General features: G+C 45.3%; 1 protein-coding gene across 2 annotated transcripts in view; it reads right to left on the bottom strand.

The window, feature by feature from the left end:
• TYRO3 (TYRO3 protein tyrosine kinase) overlaps positions 1-14,648 on the bottom strand; it is a 54,725-nt gene that overhangs the window by 16,388 nt on the left and 23,689 nt on the right. For both annotated transcript variants that reach the window (XM_039538141.1, XM_039538142.1), the window contains 6 exons: positions 13,884-14,026; positions 11,912-12,056; positions 4,797-4,926; positions 4,468-4,568; positions 3,055-3,150; positions 537-617 (listed from right to left, as the gene is read on the bottom strand). In XM_039538141.1, coding sequence (XP_039394075.1) covers positions 537-617; positions 3,055-3,150; positions 4,468-4,568; positions 4,797-4,926; positions 11,912-12,056; positions 13,884-14,026 — 696 coding nt within the window. The remainder of the gene's footprint in view (positions 1-536; positions 618-3,054; positions 3,151-4,467; positions 4,569-4,796; positions 4,927-11,911; positions 12,057-13,883; positions 14,027-14,648) is intronic.

Genomic DNA, 14,648 nt, shown 5'->3' with positions numbered 1-14,648 from the left:
TCAATGGGCATTCTGCTATTTTGTCACTTACACCCGACACATAACTTATGTTACTATTTACTTCACCACGGAATTTGGCCCAGAGACTTTCATCCATTTACTTCAGGATATATTTGGATGGATTTGGCCCTTCATTGCTACCTGTGTAGGGCCAAGCAGACTTGACAGAATTGTCCATGCCATTGGACTTACTATGGTGCAGAATCAAGGAATTGAGTGGCATTTTCTGTACTTAGTAGCAATAATATTTACTATTTGCTTCTGCTGGTGCCCAGGATGTGCTAGGAGCTGTACAAACCATAAGGAGGCATGGTCCCTGCCCTGAAGAGCTTATATTTTTTAAAAGACGAAATGGACAGAGATGACGGGGAAAGAAAAGGGATTAACAAACAAGTGAGGTGGCTCAGTGGGAGCATGTGTGGTAAAATCAATGTTGACGGACATTTACCAATCAAAATCAAATCTTTCCAAGCCTAAATGTAATCTTTCCAAGTGATTTTATTTAAAGCATTTCAAGTGGCCCTGCTTTCACTCACCTTTCAACATCTTTACTGCAACCTTCTGGAAAGAGCCATCCTCCAGCTTCAGTAGCGCCTCCCTAACCGACCCAAACTCGCCTGTGGAATAACCAGAGCAGGAACTAAGGAGACAGCACTAGCACAGATGATTCACATCACGTTTACGCCAGGGATCATGGAAGGAGCAGCTGGGAGCTGAAGAGCTATATAAGAAATATAGCTACCAGCTCCATTTCTCCTACAGCAGCCTCATGAGCATGTGTGCGCGTGGGAGGCCAGAGCAGCATGACCAAGGTAAAGAAAATACCATGATGGAGGTATGCTAGGTAGGGGACAGTTTCAACTGGCAATCCTTTGCTGACTGAGGATGTGCAGAGCTGGAGGGAGGGTCATGGATCATACCTGAGGAGTATTTCTGGAAAGGGGATATTGCGAGGGGCATGGCTGAATCAGGCTTGGCTGGGGCTGAGGGGTCTCTCAGCTGAAGAACTAAGAAAGCTTTCATCTGAGGAAGCTCTCCAGGGTGACAGCTGTCAGAGATGACAACCCAATGATTGTGCCAGTGGGATTCATCAATAAACCAAGACACAATCAGGCCTTATCTCTGCAAATTCAGGGATTAACATCCACTGACTATAGCTGGCCTGACAATCTATTCAAGCACTTGTGTGTGGACAGGAGGCACATGTCAATCGATCGAGGGGGGTGTTTGCCCCAGTAAATTTCTCCAGTGGAAACAAGGCCCCAGTGTAGACAAAGTATGGCTGGCTACACCATGTTAAAGTTGTTTTGGTCTGAAGTGGTTTTAAATTATAACACAGATTTAAAACAAATATAATGTATCAGTTTGCATTAGTTTCAGTCTAGCTTTGATTTGCCTGATGGAATAAGTCCCAGCTGCTAAATCCACATGATTTCATAACCGCTTATCTTGTAGACGAATGCACTTGGTTTGAGGTATATTGTTTCAGATCGAAATGCTGCCAAGTAAGCAGGACTGGAGCAAGAGTGAAAAAATGGAGCAAGGTGGTTCTGGCATCTAGACCACAAGTGAAAGGACCTGATAGAAGTCAGCTTTTCCTGCTAGCTTTTCCCAGTGCTGTATGTGGTCATTCCACAATCACAATGCACAATAGAGCAAGTCACAGGACCCAAAGTGGCAGGGGGTAAAAGATGGTTGAAAGCCATCTTTATGGTGTCCCTAAGAGCAACCAAAGCATGTTACACAGCCGGGGATCACCAGAGTGCAAGGCACTCCACCCACTGCACCCATGCCCTCTCCTACCCCCACAACACCCCTGTGCTGAGAATTGGGGTTGGGGGCCTGGAGCAGATGGTGTGGAACTGGATGCACCAGGCCAATGCCAGCTAAGGATTCTCTCAGACTAAGGGAATGCCCAAGTGTCTTGTTAGGGCAACTTTCTAGCTCATGGAAGCAGCCCAGGAAGGTCAGAGGATCTGGCCAGATGGGTCAACAGTGGGATGATCCTCTGTACCTGTCAATGAAATCCAGACACAAGAGGCAGGCACATGTTGCTTCCACACCAATTTTACCCAAGTTCTATTGCCGAGCGGCATCAAGATCTGAGCCCTTTTCTTCTGCAGAAAGATCATCCTCCTACCATGAAACTGACTTTCAGAAGCACATTTTTTGGAGGCAGGGGAGGTGGGTGTGGGGGGGGCGGAACAGTCTCACTGGAGCAGGATTGAAGAGAATTGCTTTAAAGCTAATCTTAGAAATCTATTGTTTATGTCAAAACGAAAACCAGATCCCTTTTCCATTGCCTATGCCGCCTGATTTCGGTTTCCCTTTGGATTAATTGCCGGCCTTTTGATTAAATGCTTTATGTTTTTCTAGCGATTAATCTGAACTAAAACGCTAGAGCTGAACATCCTCAAATTCTGGTAAAATTCAGATCCAGCTGCAGACTTACCCCTATAATGCTCTAAACCCAAATCCTGCATTCAAACTGCCCCAGACTGAGAACATTTGAATCTGGATCCATATAATTTTTTTGGTCTTGAGTTGTTTTTTTTTGTAAAGTGCCTAATATTCTCTGTGCTGTCTTATTTCGTTTAAGACTCTAAAGCATATTGGAATACAATTTTTATAGAACTCCTTTCATATCCTTTAGTTGCACTATGTACATTTGTAAGTTGATGGGATGGCTGAAATTTAAGCAAATATTCCTTAGCTTAAAATACCTGGGAAGTTTGCATACCAGTGGACCAGGAGTACTGTGTAAAACCTTATGTGTGCGATAGCTATAAATAAGTCTTGTGACCTGATTAAAAAACTCTTAACAGCTGTAATGTAGATGAGGCCTAATCACATCCCCATAACAAAGCCAAAGCCTTGAATTGTTTTAACCCAGGAGATGGTTAGTGCCCATCTAAACTACAACGTTTAACCACATTTAACACAATCAAGGGACAAACGGGTTGTAACTGCTTCCACTGATTTGGTGATGGTTGAAATAGATGGGGCATTAATCAGAGTGTATTAGGTCTTGTTCAGGTTTTGGTACAGACTCACCCTTGCCTAGCATCCTTCCCAGAGTGAACTGCTGTTCCTGGATTAGAACATCCTTGAGTTTGGTCTTCAGCTCATCACTGATCCCTAAACTGTCCACTGGAAAAATGAAGGAAGGATCAAAAGAGAGATGCATAACAAAAAGGTTCTATGAGAACATGCAGTGAGTCCAGCCCTTTAGCACACTCCCATAATCCAGCCCTTCAGTCCTACTCCCACATTATATGTTGGTGACCTGGGAAAAGGGAGAGCTCCTCCCACATCCTTAAGCCTCATGCGAGACAAGAAGCCAATAACTTTCAGGCACGTGAAAATTGGTCTTTCAGTGCCAAAGAGGCAGTGATGGAAATGCTATGAAACACTGCTTTCGGGAACCACAAAAGCAAGTGGGATACAAGAGTACAGTAAATAACACTGAGGAACCAGACTTGCATCAGTTTCCCAGAGGGTGTTTGGGACCTCAGCTCGTATAAATCAGCCTATCTCCACCAGTTTACAATGGTTGAGGATCTGACCCTTAGCTGTTATTACACACAGTACAAGTCTCCCTGTGCCTGATGAGGATGGATAAGATAATACCCAATACATGATGGGCATTAGGGCAATAGAGCAATTTCTGACTCCACAAGAACAGACTCAAAGGAATGTGTGCAACCATCCCAGTCCAGCAATGCAGCACCACTCCAAGGAATCACCCCTTTGCACCCTTTTGAGCGTGGAGCAGATTAGTGGAAGATGGAATTTCTAATCCTGGATCTGACTCTTGCACAAATCACTTAACTGTGACTCAGTGCCTCATCTGTAAACAGCAGCCTAATATTTCTTCCTTTCCGCATACTGATTAATTAGTTCATGTTTGTACCACATTTTGAGGGGCTATTTTTAATGCTACAGACTGTTCTATTATTATTATTAGGACAGATTGATCTCCATTACACCACTGACATTAAATTCAATGGAGTCATACCAGTGTAACACTGGTGCAGGGGAATGGCGAATCAGACCCATTGAGCTTTGCACTGTAGTATGGAATGATAGCGGCCAGAAGATGTTCTCTTAGTGTAAACTCAAATGCTAGAAGCTATGTAACTAAGTAGGCTAACACACTAGCCTGTCACCTCTGTAGACTTTGTTTCAAATCCAACATGGTGGCCTAAACCTAGACTCCTGTGGACAGTCCATCCCTATTGACAGCCTTTTCCCAGAGATGGATTAGACAAAGGTGTAGCATTTAATAGCTATGAGAACGGTGTAGGGAAACATGCTCAGCACCTGCTCACACTACATCTGGAGCCTCATTCAAGTTAATCCCAGTTTTTCATCCTAAAGAGTGAGTTTTAGGGAAAGGTGAGCGAGATCAAGATATACGTGTGAATGGGACTTGTTGGAAAGAGTCACTCAGACCATTTTACCTACATGTTGCCTCAATCTGCTCTGGGCCTTCCCTGTTGAAAGACCTGGCTGCTCTGAAATGGACCACTGGCTCTCCCCTGCCGATCACAGTGCCAAAGACGTGTCTAGGAGGCAAACAGAAGCACAAAGTTACAATGAACAGGCCATTCCGTGCTACAGGGGTATCTCCACCCAAATCTATCAGACAATGCAATAGCTGCAAACAAGGAGCAGAAATGTTCAATCTGCCAACAAGTCTTCAGTATAAAAAACAGTGAATGAAAAACCCAGTGGAGAGGGAGCTGAAGACCACCATCTCCAGCATCCATAACCATGAAAATAATCTATCTTACCCAAACCGAGTTTCTTTTCTTCTTTTTCGAAGGAGAATGAGTGCCAGGGCAACAGCTGTAACCAGGGCAGTGAGAATGCCCAAAGCTACAGGGACCCAGGATGTCCCATAGTGTGGTTGTCTCTGGCCATCTAGGTGGAAGATAAGACACTGGTTAGAAAGTAGGAGACTACTGATGCTTGACAAACAAAAGCTGAATTAATCCACCTCATCAAGATATTTTTCCTCTACAAGTTAATAGAACAATCTTGCTGAACTTTGTGTGCCTTGGGGAATCTTATCAACACAGAGACTTGGCTTAAGCAACTACTGAACTGATCATCTAAAACCTGGTTGCTTAACTGAGATGAACTTCTAGCAAAGGTGAAGCAGACTTGTATCATGTGGGTGGACTCTATTCTTAGTTACACCCGTGGCAATTAAGTAAATTAAGTTGTTCCAAATTACCCTATTGAAAATGAGATCAGAATTTCATTCAGAATGTATTGGGGTGGATTCTTAAGAGAAGAGGTTGCTTAACAAGGGTGGTCTCGTGTACAGGTTTCATTCTGTTTTATCTCTGAAGTGAGTAGTCTTGTCCAGGCCAAGATATCTATACATGACGCCAAGCATACCTCACAGGCTTGGTGGCCTTCTGAAAGACAGTAGAGGAGCTTGGCATTAATTGTGACTGATGTTTTTTGTAAGCGAAATGGAGTAAGATGACTTTTTGAAAGTCCACCATGAGTCCATTCTTGGAGGAAACTAATCATAACATTGGTTCTAGCTTCTGTTTTGACAGTGCTCTTTGCTGCATGCTGTCCAGCAAAGGATGGATATGTACCCATTTCTGACTGAGAGCTGCCTCCAGAACAAATATCTTTGTGAATATACTTGGGGAAGGGGTGTGAGGCCAAAGGATAGGCCCTATATTGCAAATGTCCCTAGCCACAGGAGAACCTTAGAACCTGCTTGATCAGGAAGTGTATGGAGCAATGGAGTGACTTCAGCAACAAGATATGAGTGCTGATATATGGTCTCTAAATACCCATTGCTGTCTCAATTGGAATTGTGGTATTTTTACTAATTTATTCCAGTTCTTCAAATCCAGGATAACCTTAATGCTTCTCAACTATTTGGGAGTGGGAGAAGAATGTGGAACAGGTCCCTGGCATCTCTCCAGCCTTGGCACTGGCTTGATAAACTCCATCATCTGACTGTGGCTTTACCAGGTTCTGGGAGAGGGAGGCTGAGGGGAATGATCCGTGAGGGGTCTGAGGAATTTTATGGAATTCTTGCTGACTACTCCAATCACCATTGGTTGGAAAAAGTAGCAGTCCAATGGGCTGAGAACAGGAGGAACCTCTCTTCATGGGTCCCATCTGCTCTGATGGGTGCCGGGGGAAGAGAGTCCGGCATTCTTATAGCTGATGGAGCCTTGTCTGGTGAAGGCGTTTCTGGGCCTTCTGTATCGGTTGAATTGTATACCCCTGGTGTGGAATTTTTAATGGAGTGAAGAATAATTAATGTAACGAACTGGGGAAATGTAAGGAGACAGTGTAAACTCCTGAGCTGGAATAAATCCAGGAAACGGAGGCTAATACCCCTATGCTTTTATAAAAGCTATCAGAGCTTTAGTTGCACCGGTGTAAACGGAGATTTGCTGTCCATTTATCAGCACTCACATCTTCTTAATCACCTTCAGACCATCTCTGGAACCTAATGATAATGCCACATTGAGACAAAGGAGGGCAGTTCACAGCTCTCTCAAAGCTATTGTTTCAGTCTGTTTGAAGGTATCACTTTGGGTCACATGCAGGAAGTCTCCTTCAAAACCAGAAAGGCTAGAAACTTCCTTCCTTTTTTGTTTTGTTTTTGTTTTTTAAAGGAAAACTAAATTCTACAGAAACTTCTAGGATGAGCAGAGACATATTGGAATGGTGAATCACCATGTACCAACCCTGCCTGACCTCTGTGCATGATGGAAAGGATTAGTGCTGCAGAGTGACCATCCCCTTAGCTCTGACCCCTCATGAACCAAGGAGTGTCAATGGCACAATTTACCCATAGGGTTGGAGGGAAGAGAAGTGCGTGTCCTAGAGCTACTGGACCCCACTCCAGATGTTCCCAGTTACATCCCTTCTTCCTGTTGAACTAGAGGGAAGCATTGCAGCCTGAGTAAAGACAGCTAGAGTTGCCTCCTCACCAGAGGTGACGCATGTGGAGGGGGCATGTGGGGTCATGTCACCCCAGATTTGCTACTTGGCTTGTACTGAGCATGTTCACACTGACTGAGCATGCTCAGTAACACCGCTGAAGCTGGCTGCTCTGACTCCTCCCCCCTAATATTGGCTGACACGGATTGTGTCTGCTCCTCACCCTGCAGCCCATGTCTCTGTCTGTGGAAGGTGTCTTATTGACAGCACTGTGTGAGGCAGAATTATATATTTGCTAACATGAGCATTTAGATGCATTCTGGTGTTATGAGAGCACTGGTTTTTATTAGCTTTGCAGTTCTTTCACCCCAAGGATGTACAAAGAGTACATCCTAAGGGTCCCCCTGAGAACATGATCACAAACATTAGAGATAGAAAACCTGTTAGATCATTCTGCCCATGTCTCTGCAGAATTTCTGTCAGGTGCTTCTATCAAAGCAAGAGATTCCTATTGTAGAAAGCAGAGCTCCAACTGGCTCTCTGCAATATGACACAATTCAAAGTTTTTATAAGCTTAGCCGCCCCTAGCACAGCCCAGGGAGATGTTAATGACCCACTCTTGGCATTTTGCACACAGAGCACCCACGCAAAGTGTATCCAGTGCCAGCTAGCTATTTTTGGAAAGTCAGCCGCTTTTCTTTTCTCTCAGGCACAGGCCTGGAACAAAATGACATTAGTTCTGCAGTTCTATAGTTTAGGGCCTGTCAGCATTTCTATAAATAACCATATTTCCCTGCTTTTGTGCCTTTGGTCATGGGCCAACTCTCGGCCACAACAAGCATCAGTCCAGAGATTTTTTTATAAAAAAGGAAATTTTTGAGACAAAAACAAACAAAAACCTGTTTTGTTCTTTTATGGTGATCTTATTCCAATTTAAAAGGACATCATCCCCTGGAAATCTAGTCAGTGAATGAGAATAGGCTAAACACTGCTTCAGGCACAACACCTGCCCCAGAGGCCCCTGCCAGTTTCAGTGATTTTCCAGTCACATTTTCCAGTTCTTGAAGGTGATTTTCTCGTTGTGGCTGCCCTGGGAAAGACACGCAGGGGACGCTACCTAACACTCACCCTGTGCGGGGAGCCAGCCCTTCAGTCCCACCTAAGCCCTATGTTGAAGGCCTAGGCGCCGATCCTGTCATGACCGCTGCGTGGCACAGATGACCACCATTGCTGGCCTCGCTGCAAGCATGGGGCTTTAGAGGGCTACGTGGCTGGCTTAATCATCAAAAGCATCATTAGCAGCAACAGAGAGGGTGGTAGTTGGTGAAACCTAGCTGGGCTCTCCCCACCACTCCCCCCATACCTCAGTCCACCCTCTCACCCAGAGCACCAGGGCTCATGCTTCTCCCACAAACCTTAGTCACATGGGCTGGGGAAGAAAGAAACCACAAGTGAAGTTAGCCCCTTGAGAGCAAAGAGCCTCCTCTCCCCAACAGGAGCTGGGAGCAGCAACAGCAATTCTGAAGCTTTTGGAACCTTCAGGGAGACTCTCCCCACCACCTCACATCCTGATGCTGGACATTTTTCTTCCCTTCTGGTTGGTTGTTTGCTTCATCTCCCGGCTCCAACACAGTGTGAGTCTCTGCCCTCCATCTGTCCCCCTACGTATTGCCCTTCCTTTTCCCACAGCCAGGCCCCTATTAACCCCTCCCTTACCCATTCCCCAGCTCACACCAGGGTATATCATTAAAACAAGACAAAACAAATCCCAAACCAAATGGAAAAAATAAACATGGTGCAAACAGGACACGTGCCACCCATCATCCTGGCAGCACTGCTTTCATCCTTCGTCCAAAAGCCAAATACAAGTTCCTTTATCTGGAGCTCATGTCACAGACCTGGCAACATCTGGATTCATGCGAGGACATGGAACTGCAACCGCTTTAGTGGCACTAATGGATGATCTCCTCCTGTCAGTGGTTAGAAGCAGATATCCAGTCTCATTCTCCTGGACCTCTCTGCAGCATTCAATGCTTTTAACAATAAGATTGTGCTGTCTTGCATGAGAGAGTTGGCAGGGGTCCAAAGTAATGTACGAAATTAGTCTGAGTCCTTCTGGAGGGACATACCCAAAGAGTAGTGATGGAAAACTGCACTTCCATCACTTGTGGAGTCCTTGGAATCTCACAAGGATCGATTCTCTTCTCTGCTCCTTTTCACCATCTGCATGCAGCCATTAGGTGAATGGTTCAGATGATACAGACTCAAATGCCAGCAATATACAGATGACACACAGCTCTACCTATCCTTCACCACATCTCTACCTATCCTTTACCACATACAACCACACTGCTACTGCCACGGTGGACCAGTGCTTGGATGAGATCATCTCATGGATGAAGAACAGCTGGTTGAAGTGGAACCTGAGCAAGACACAGGTGATGCTGGTCAGAAGAGGCAAGTGCTTTGAAAATTTTGCATCCACAGTGCAGGCTCCACAAAATTGGCCTGTTTAGTCGGTAGTTTAGGAGTACTCTTGGATTCCTCACAGATGCTAAGCACTCACATAGCAGCATCTGTGCATAACACTTCCTTTCTTCTCCAGTTGGCTCGGAGACTCTATCACATCCTGGTGAACCATGACCTTGCCTCAATTATTCACACCTTCATCACCTCTCAGCTGCACTACAGCTATCTGATATACCTGGGCACAAAGCCTTCAGCATTTAGGAAGCGCTAACTAGTACAGAATGCTGCAGTGCATCTCCTCAGTGACACAGGCTTCTTCAGATCTGTACTCCATTCTCCACACTGGCTTCCCACAGAATTTCAAATCAAGTTCAAGGTCTTGGTCCTTATTTTCAAGGAGCTTCATGGCTTGGGCCCAGTTTCTGAAAGACCACCTGAAGTTCTGGGATAAAGACTGTGGTTGACAATTTCACTTCTCCGGCCCAATAGAACTCTCAATAATACGGGTAAAGCTCGTCTATGTAGGAGACAGAACTTTCTTGGGGGCCACCTCAGGATGGTAGAGTGAACTCCCCCAAAAACTAAGTGCAAATTGCATTTCTTTGACCTTGTCTTCTCTATTATAAATACATTGCAATCTGTATATTTTAAAAACAAAAACACCCACTCCCCCAAATCCTACCAAGATAAGATGCTCCATAGCACACATTTCTCCCCTGGTGGAGAGAATGATAGGACAAACAACTCATGACAGATGTTAGTCATGTTGCTTAATGCACGACTAGAAGGAGCTCAGATGCTACGGTCAGGAGAGCAATCTAAGAACTTAAATAAAATAGAATAGAAATCCTGATCACCTGTATATATGCCACATTCTTTCCTCCTGATCTTTGTCTGTCTTGTCTATTTAGACTGTAAGGCCCAGATTTTGAAAGGTATTTTTTGGGCTTTGCTCGGTCAGCATTGCAAGACCTAAGTGATTTAGTCCCACTTCCAAAAGTGAAGGCATTTAGGAGTCTAAATCTCACTGAAAATCAGTGGGGCCCCAATTCTGATTTGCAAATAAATAAATAAATAAATAAATAAATAATATCATCATCATCGGGCATGGAAGGCCATATGTCATCAGAATCAGTATGGAACGACGGATGGGAGAGGTAGGATTTCCCTTGGAATTCAGGATTTGCCCCAATATTATTAGTCTGTCACTTTCATGACCGCCAGAGCTACACAATTCATTATATTTTTAAATGAGACCCAGCCAAGAGTTGATTTTTAATGCAGGAAATGTGAAAAGTGACACTGAAACAGCATACGGGGTAAGGGTCAGTAAACACTACCACATTCAAAGCAAACACAGTAAAAAATAATTCACAAAGATGAAATAGGGCCTGATTGCCCACTGCCCTGCGCCTCCAAAATCATTTATGCAAAGTGCAACACAGGGGAAAAGTGCTTCCATATCTCAGCTCCAGAGTTTTACAGCCCTTTTGCACTCACTAGGCTAGATTCTCCCCTGCATTCCGATTGAGGGCCTTTGCCTAGGAGTAGAGGATCACACACGATGAAAGCAAATGGAGAGGACAGGTCCATCAATTATTATTAGGCAATATAGTCAGGGACACAACCCCATGCTCTGAATGTCCCTAAACCTCTAGCTGCCAAAACCTGGAACTGGGCAACAGGGGATGGATCTCTCGAAATTGCCCTGTTTTGTTCATTCCGTTTGATGCACCTGGCATTGGCCACTGTTGGACGACAGGAGACTGGGTGAGATGGACCACTGATCTGACCCAGCATGGTCATTCCTATGTTAGGCTCACTGTGCCCGAGCCTTCTCCCAGTTGAACCACTGTAACTCCACAGTGCCATGTCCTCAGCTGATATAAACTGGCATTGCTCCATTCCACTGACATGCTGATGTATACTAGCTGTAGACCTGGCCCACTGACTCCAGTGAAATAACCCCAGATTTCCTCCAGTATAAGGACGTGTCTACATGCAGAGTTGCTCCAGTTTAATATAAGGTGTGATTTTAAACTGATTTAGTTAAGTCTGTGCAAAAGGCTGTATGGGGACTCGGTTTAAACCTGGATGATTTTGGTTTAAACTAAACCCAGAGAAGAGACTCCACATGGGGGACTGCACTGGTTTCACTAAATCAGGGCAAATGTGTGTGGACACAGTCTAAGCGAGAAGAGAACAGGCCCTGGCCTTTATCTCTTGAATTGTATCTCCCTCTCCCCTCCATGTGCTACCCACTGCAGCATCAGCTAAAGAAGACAGCAGCAGGTGGGAATTGTTTTGCTCATGCCAGATCTTTAAAGGGTATTTGAATTCTGTTTTCTTCAATGAAATGTACTGTGTATGTAGCCATGCTGCTTGGTCAGCTGTGTGCACTGAAAGGCACTGGGTCAGCGAGATACGGTGGTACCAGCAGCAAGCGCTGTTTCCCAGCTTATGAGAGAACATTGCCAGAGCAAAAATAAACTAAAATCATCCTGCTACTCACCTACAACCTCCTGGGCTGCAACCACTAAGGTGTCACTCCAGGGTCCACAGCCAGCGGCGTTCAGTACGCACACTCGGATTATAAGGTCTTTCTGGGGATTCCATGTCGTCAGATTGGCTTTTGTCTCTTGCACTGTCATTTCCCCCTGAAAGCAGACAAGAACAAGTAGTAACCTGCACTCAAAGGAATCAGGGGAAAACTGTGCTTTTTTTATTATTATTAAAATAGATCATTGTGTCCAGACGTTAGAGCAAGTCCTGGAGTCAGGACTCCTGGGTTCGCCTCCTGTTTCTGTCACTGACTGGCTGTGTTACCTTAGGCTTCATCTCCTCTGTGTTTTAGCTTCCCCATCTCTAAAATGGCTAACACTAATATCTTTCTAGCTCATAAGAACGTTGCGAGGCTTAATTAATGAATGCTTTGAGGTCTTCAGATGAAAGTGGCTACAGAAATGTATTCTTCTGTCCTTTTCGAATACACAGTTCCTCCTGCTTCAAAGACATTCAGCTGCTGTAACACGCTGCAAAGCCACTGCCAGTTTAATCAGAAAAATTAATTCCGTTTGTTTTAATGTGTTGCCAAATTCCAGTCACCATCCAGCATTCGTAGCCAAGTTTCACTGAAGAGCACATGGCCAAGGTATTTGCTATAATTTTTAAGATAATTTTTACATGCATCACTTAGAATAGAGCCTTGAATCTTTTTGGCTACCAATATTGGGCCTGATTTTCCTCTCCCACTGATATAATTCAGGAAGAATTCCACCAAAGTCAGTGGACCTGTACTGGTGTGAAATTGGTGCATGTGTGATTCCCTCCCTTTGTCCATTATTGCAGGCTTGCTCATCATTACGGAGTCACTGGCAAAGCATTTGTATGGAAGTGGGAAACTCCCATAAAGAATCACATAAATTTCAAAAGCAGATACCAGGGATGTTCAAACTTAGGGTCCAGACCCTTGGCAGTGCCCTTTTAAACTCCCTTAATCACTGAATGAAATAAAGGATTTTAACCCCCTTTCACATAATTTGCAGTTGTTAATACTACTGTATCACTGGCAAACGGAAAAATAAACAAGCCACAGAAAATAGAAGGCCCAGATCCAACACACTGGCCAAACTGCTTGGTGCGGGACCTTAAGAGGGCAAGGGGGGTGGTTTTCCTTCACGCGTCTCTGATGCAGGGAGCAGCTGAGAACTGGTTTGGGCCTCGATGTGCATCAGAGTTCAGGGCTGCGCTAAGTTACTCTGGCCTGCTAGAGGTAGTTATGCTGCTGGGGATCACTAGTGCCCAGTGCATTCAGCCATGCACTGGCACATGCTGTCAGGGGGCAAGTGGGGAGAGGAGGGCTTGTAGTGGTGCACCCCAGCTGTCTCGGTAGAAAAGCTCTGGGGTGCAAAGTGGACATAGTGGGGGCCCAAGGAAATGTGGAAATATGGACATTGTAATCATATTTTGCACTTACACACCACTTTCCATTTTCAAATGCTTCAGGACTTGATTCTCCAGTGCCCTGTACCCATTGCTGTGATAGCTGAGCACAGTCCATCTTACATATAATAAGTGATCAATCCAAGGGACTGCTTGCCTTGCGATGCAGCCACTGTGTGTGATTACGCACGCGCGCGCACACACACACACACACACACACACACCCCCGATGCTGCAGATTGTGAACACCCAGAACTCCCATTAATTTCAAGTGACTGTGTTCACGGATTTACTGATGGTATTTAATTGATATGAATGGGAAAATGCAGAATTTGGCCAGATCCTCAGCTGATGTAAATCAGAGGGGAGCTCCGCTGAAACCAAGGGAGCAATGCTGATTTACACCAGCTGAGGATCCAGCCCAGCGACAACAGCACACAGGACAGGCAGCGTGGTCTAGGAGACTCAATTTGAACATTCCATAACTCTGTCCTGAAGGAGTCACTGTCAATCTCCTCAGGGTTGATGTCTGGATACGTTACCTGCGTGACGTTATCCTGACTCCACTCCAGCCTGTATCCCAGTAGATTTTCTTTCAGCATGTCCGGAGCCACTCCTTCCCACTCCAGAACCAGGCTAGTGTCTCTCTGGATGACGCAGATGTTTTGTGGAGTGCTGCCTGGAGCTGGAGACAAAGGATGATACCCAGTCAATTGCACTACAGAACAAGAACTTCTGTCCCCCAAGGCGCGGGAGTCACCAAAAGGCTCGGCTCACCCGCTCTCGGAGGAAAACCCAAAGGAGAGAGAACGGGGAGAAAAATAAAAGTCTCTGCAAGGTTCTTTTCTCTACGTTTGCTTTCAATTCTTCCACTGGGCAGTTTGGGGTTTGCCCCCACCCCCTCACTGCTACAGAAGAAGCAGGCGGTTAGCCCCCTCTCCCTTTCAGATCTCTACCCTACCCCCCACTCTTAAGGGCCACATGGCTCTCAGAGATCCACCAGAGCACAGGCACATGCAAACAGTAGCCCCATGCCTGCACACTGGCTCAACGTATCTTCCACCAGCACAAAGGGAGCTCCACAAGAAAGCCGTTAAGCCTGCTAGGCCTGCCCAGCTAATACAGCTATGAGGAGAGGGGGTGAGTTAGTTTCCATTCTGTTTTGCCGATCCATGTTGCCAGCCATTTTTCAACTGCAGAATTTTTATTACTGGGGATGATGTAAGAAGCGGAATGAATGGGCCAAATTCATCCCTGGTGTGATTCCATGAACTTACACCAGCAATGAGTCACCAGATGTACCATTG

This window comes from Mauremys reevesii, linkage group 4, assembly GCF_016161935.1.
Source record: "Mauremys reevesii isolate NIE-2019 linkage group 4, ASM1616193v1, whole genome shotgun sequence".
NCBI classification, from domain to species: Eukaryota; Metazoa; Chordata; order Testudines; family Geoemydidae; genus Mauremys; species Mauremys reevesii.
Note: the sequence above shows the minus strand (reverse complement) of the source record. Positions and strands in the feature narration are given on the sequence as shown.